This window comes from Arachis hypogaea, chromosome 10, assembly GCF_003086295.3.
Source record: "Arachis hypogaea cultivar Tifrunner chromosome 10, arahy.Tifrunner.gnm2.J5K5, whole genome shotgun sequence".
Classification (NCBI taxonomy): Eukaryota; Viridiplantae; Streptophyta; class Magnoliopsida; order Fabales; family Fabaceae; genus Arachis; species Arachis hypogaea.
Genome location: NC_092045.1, coordinates 27,676,120 through 27,681,625, shown reverse-complemented (window position 1 = coordinate 27,681,625; position 5,506 = coordinate 27,676,120). Strand labels below are relative to the sequence as shown.

General features: G+C 40.8%; 1 protein-coding gene across 1 annotated transcript; it reads left to right on the top strand.

The window, feature by feature from the left end:
• Positions 1–214: 214 nt before the first annotated feature.
• LOC112715443 (probable L-type lectin-domain containing receptor kinase S.7) lies at positions 215–1,669 on the top strand. The gene has a single exon (XM_025767213.3). The coding sequence runs from the start codon at positions 427–429 to the stop codon at positions 1,501–1,503; it is 1,077 nt and encodes a 358-aa protein (XP_025622998.1). The 5' UTR covers positions 215–426; the 3' UTR covers positions 1,504–1,669.
• The last annotated feature ends 3,837 nt before the right edge of the window (positions 1,670–5,506 follow it).

Genomic DNA, 5,506 nt, shown 5'->3' with positions numbered 1-5,506 from the left:
AATGAATAATTTTATATTTGTAAAATTTCGCCATTGTTCTTCCGTTACAAGTATATTCGAGTAATAAATAAATAAATAGACTAAAATAGCTAATAACTTAATTAGATCAACCAAGTTTTGCGCGGTCAAAGCAGTTAGTTAATCCCATATTAATAATTATTAACATTATTGAGAATATTATTTTTCACATTATTACTAAAATCACACCCTTAATTTCCCCAAGTATGAATATACCAACAATAATAGGTAATCACTTTGACAAGTAATTAATTAATTATTTCGTTGTTTTGAGGAAAAACACAAGTGGGGTTGATTGAGCGATAACCAATTGTAGTTACAACCTCCACAGCATAATAGAATTTCTGGGTCCCACAAACAATAACAGAAAAACAACCGTAACAACAGCGTTACCGTTTTTTCGAAGGAATGAGGATAATGGTTACGTCATTGTTCATCGCAATATTCATCACAATGTTCATCATTTCCCTAACCGTTTCTGTTCAATCTTCTCCTTCCTCACAGCTGCCTCCTGTTTCCGTTAACCATAACAACTTTGACAATGACATCAATCTCTCAGGTGACGCTCACGCTGTCAAAGACCGCGTGAGTCTCACGCGCCCCTCACAGTTCAGCTCCGGCCTCCTCCTCCGAAACACATCAATCACATTCTCTTCTGCCAGCGCCAACGCCAGCGCCAACACAACCGGCACCTCCCTCTCCGTCGAATTCTCATTCTCAATCTCCCCCGCCGCCACCTCCGAGGATGGCGGTAGCGGTTTCGTCCTTATCCTCTTCCCTGGCGACTTCGAGAACGTATTCTCGGCTAACTACTCATTCGGCATCTCAAAAGAATACAGCAAAAACTATGTCGCCGTCGAATTTGACACCTCGCAAGACGACGAGTTCAACGATCCAAACGCGAACCACGTCGGAATAGACGTCGGAAGCCTCATCTCCGTCGCAATCGCGAATGTCTCCGACTCAGACATTGTCCTCAACAACGGCGAGAAGCTGAAAGCTTGGGTTGATTACGTGGCAAGTTCGAAGAATCTCGAGGTTCGGTTATGCAAGTCCAGTGAAAACCGCCCTAACGATCCGATCGTTTCGCACAAAATCGATTTGGCTAAACTCTGGGGAAACGAGCCCGTGTTCGTTGGTTTGAGTGCCTCGAACGACGCGGATTCCGTTCAGGTTGTTAGTGTGTACACGTGGAAGGTGGTGAGTTCTGGGGATGTGGCAGAACGTGAGGGTGCACGAAACGTGCCGGCTGAAGAAGAGAAGGGTAGTTTTGGAACTTTGTCGGTTCTTGCTGAGGTTATATTCGGAACTGTATGTGTTGCGTTGGTTGCTTTTGTGGTACTGTTTCTGTGGGCCATATTCTTTCAGAAGCACGAGGAAGAACAGTCTTTTGCGCTTGGGAAGAGAGAGAACCTTGAGTATGAGAGGATTGATGTTGCTGTGGATAAGCAAAGTACTGAAGAGATTGAGAGATTGAATTCGTAGATGATGATGTGATTATGGAATTGTTGTTGTATATGTTTTATTGTATCTATTTTTAATTGGGAAAATGTAATTTTTGTAGGAGATTCTTTATTTTCTTTGTAATTAGAAATGTTGCAACCTGAACCACGTTTGTAAAGTAAATTTTTCCTTGGTTATGAATTGTTAATTAGAATTCTTGTAACATGTTATGATCCTTGATAGAAATAATTTGATTCCTTATTAATCAGTGTTATACAAGATACACTTGTATCATTGAGTTTTATTGAGTTAAACCCCAAAGTAGTCCCTGAGATTCACAAAATGCACCAATTTAGTCCCTGACTTCTCAATTGCACTATTTATGTCTCTGAGATTGGGAAAAATGCACCTAGTTGGTCCCTCCCCCTTTTTCCGTCCAAACTCGCTCCCGGCGGCAATGATGTGGCAAAATTTTTGCCATGCTGGACTATAGAGAACGACGTCGTATAACTAGTTGGCGCTAAAAAATAAAAACGACGTCGCTTCATTCACGAAGGAGTTACAAAAAATAAAACCCCCATATTCAAAGACTTCGTCACTTCATCGTCTTCGTCACGTTTGAAATGAAAGCTCCATAGCCTGGGTTCTGGTAGTCCTTCGAGGTTTTCTGGGGTGAGACAAATTGGAGAGGCCCGAAACGTGCTCATCGGTCGTTCAAAACCGGAGAAGGAAGGAGCAAAGTTTCCTCGTGAATCCCGTGACACAGAGGTAGGCATGCAGTGAATAAACTATTTTTTATTTATCTTTTACAGAGTTAAGGTATCCTTTGTTGTGAGTTTGATTTGGAAATTTTGTGTTGGTTGATGAAAAATTACTGAATGCTATAGTATTAGATAGGGTTTAGGGTACTGGGTGGTGTGGGTTTGGATTTTGTCAATGCTCTGTTTTCACATAGGGAATCAGGCTGTTTTTACAATGGCAATGTGATGAAGTATCTGTTTTTAAACAATATTGGATTATGTTGTACTGTGGTTTGTTGATTATATTATTAGTAGCATACATTAGATAAACTGTTATACTTGTTTTTTACTGTAGATGGAAAAATTGCTCGATATCATGTTCCACCATGGTGGGACCTTTAAGAAGAACGATGATGGGAAATTGGTTTATTCACCTGACAATAGAAGTTGTTTAGGAGATTTAGATGAGGATACCCTAGATGTTTTTTTCGTGAGAAACTATTTCAAGGAGTTGGGGTATGACAAGGTAGTTGAGTGCTGGTGGCTGGTTCCGGGAAGGAGCTTGGAGGTGGGACTGAGAGCTCTGACAAGTGATGATGAACTAAGGGAGATGTGCTTCCATGCAGAGAAGAATGATGGAGTAGTTGATGTGTTTTTTGAACATGGAGTTTCCACACCTGAACTGATGGATGGGAAAAGGGATGTGATGTTACTTGATTATGAAATAGAAGAGTTTTCACATGGTGACATACAGAGTAAGAAGAAAACACATGTGGATACCGCAAATCAAACCCCAGTTAACAAATCGAATACAAACCCAATTTCAAACCTCTCAACTGCAAACACAAGTCCCTTTACTGCAACTCCCATTCCAAACAATCCTGCTGCTGACCCCCTCACTACAAATCCCACCAATGAAGAGCCCAACCCCATGGATGAATCTGAAAATCCCAAATCCAATTATACACCCAACCCAAAATCCAGTAAAAAATCCAACCCAACTCCCATTGTGAAACATAAGCAGAAGCCAACTCCAAAGCCCAAGAACCATCTGAAGCCCAAGAAAACTCATTCAAAGCCCAAGTCTAACTTCACTTCCAAACCCAAACCCAAATTTAACCCACCTAAAAGAATAACAAGATCTCAGGCAAAGGGGAAGACCAGTAACAAAGATAAGGGACCTCTTCATGTGGATTTAACTGTCAATGAATCAGGAAGTAGTGATGGCAGCTCTAGCAATGATGAAGAATTGTGTGCAAGAGTTTCAAAACCAATTAGGAAAGAGGTCAAAAAGGTTCAAAAGAAGGCAGATGTAGCTAAAGGGAAAGAGAAGATAGGAAAAGATAATATAATGCAAGATGATGATGCAATAGTTGAGGATTTATCAGATGTAGAGGTGGACTTGGGTTTTGTAGGAAGTCCAGGTGAAGGAAGTTGGTATGAGGCTCTGGACCCTGGTGCAGAATCTGATGGAGCCAACTCCTGGCACTCGGAGGAGATGAAAACTCCTCCTAACTCTGAGGATGAGATGGAATCTGATGGGGATTCAGATGAATTTCCCATATTCGAGGGGGGCCAGAGGTTTGGTGAGCTGCAACTTCAAGTTGGCATGAAGTTCAATACTAAACAAGAATTCAGGGAGGCTGTGAGAGAGTTTACCATTCAGGAGGGAAGGGGGATTAAGTTCATTAAGAATGATAATATCAGATGTAGGGCAGTTTGCCAAGTAGAAGAGTGTGCATGGGTTGTGTATGCTTCAAGAGATCATGAGGACTGTTGCTGGCAGATAAAGACATTTTATGATGATCATACATGTCCAAGGGAAAATTCAAATAGGGCTGCAAACAGAGCCTGGTTGGCTAGTAAGTTGGTTAAAAAAGTTAGAAAGTATCCTAATTTCAAGCAATGTGAGGCTGCAGTGTACTTTAGGTCGAAATGTGATCTCATTCTGCATAGAAACTCAATAGCTAGAGCCTTGGCCGATGCAAGGAATGTTGTTTATGGCGATGAGAAGGCACAGTATGCCTTGTTAAGGGATTATGCTGAAACACTTCTGAAAACCAATCCCGGATCAACTGTGAAGATTGGGGTGATCCCATTGCCTGATGGACAATTCATGTTTGAGAGAATGTACATTTGCTTGAGTGGTTGCAAGAACGGGTTCAGATCAGGGTGCCGTCCACTAATTGGACTTGATGGTGCATTTCTGAAGACACAGATTGGAGGCCAGATCATATCAGCTGTAGCCCAAGATGCAAATCATCACATATATGTGATTGCTTGGGCTATAGTAAATGTTGAAAATAAGGAGAACTGGAAGTGGTTTCTTGAGCTACTCCACGAGGATTTAGGAGACTATAAGGCAAACGGGTGGTGTTTCATATCTGACATGCAGAAGGTAATCAATTCCTAAATTTAACTCGTTGTGTTATTCAATTATCTATACATTTGTTAAATTGTTCATTTTCTGGACTTTATGATACTGGACTATATGTTATGTTATTCAATTAGCTACACATTTGTTACATTGTTGGTTGATTCCTGGATATTGCAACCATGGTGTGAATATAAGATACTGATTGATCATATTTGGACATACTAAACTATATAAATCTGTGTTTATCATAAATTTACTGAAGTTTGCATAAATATGTGGAAGTGGTTGACCCTACTTAAATAGTCTGGATTATATAGTACAGTATGAGACTGGTTCATTCCATGAGAAATAGTTCCATGAGCCATGGATATTGCTTGACTGTGTGAATAACTCATATTCTTGATTTAGGCTTAAGGAATTTGGTTTCTGATAAATGTGTTTGTGCTAAACAGGGATTGATTTCTGCTGTAGAAGAGGTCATGCCACAGGTCCATCATCGTTTCTGTGTATGGCACCTGTGGCGAAATTTCAACAAACAGTGGAAGGATCTTGAGCTGAGGAGACTTCTCTGGGATGCTGCTAGGTCAACCACGTTTCAAGACTTTATTGATAACATGGACAAAATAAAGAGGGTCAGCGAGGAGGCATGGACATACCTGAACAAGTGGCCAAGGAGCTCATGGACAAAGTCTCAATTTAGCCACAGGACAAAGCTGGATAATATTTGCAACAATGCCTGTGAGGTGTTCAATGCACGAATCAAGGAGGCTAGGAGTAAGCCAATCATCACATTGCTTGAAGAGGTAAGAATGTTTGTTATGCGATCGATTGCAAAGAATAAAATAAAGTTGAACAACCATGTGGGGAAACTACCTCCTGTTATTCAAAGCCGATTGGAAAAGGTTCGCAAGGAATCAAAGAATTGGGT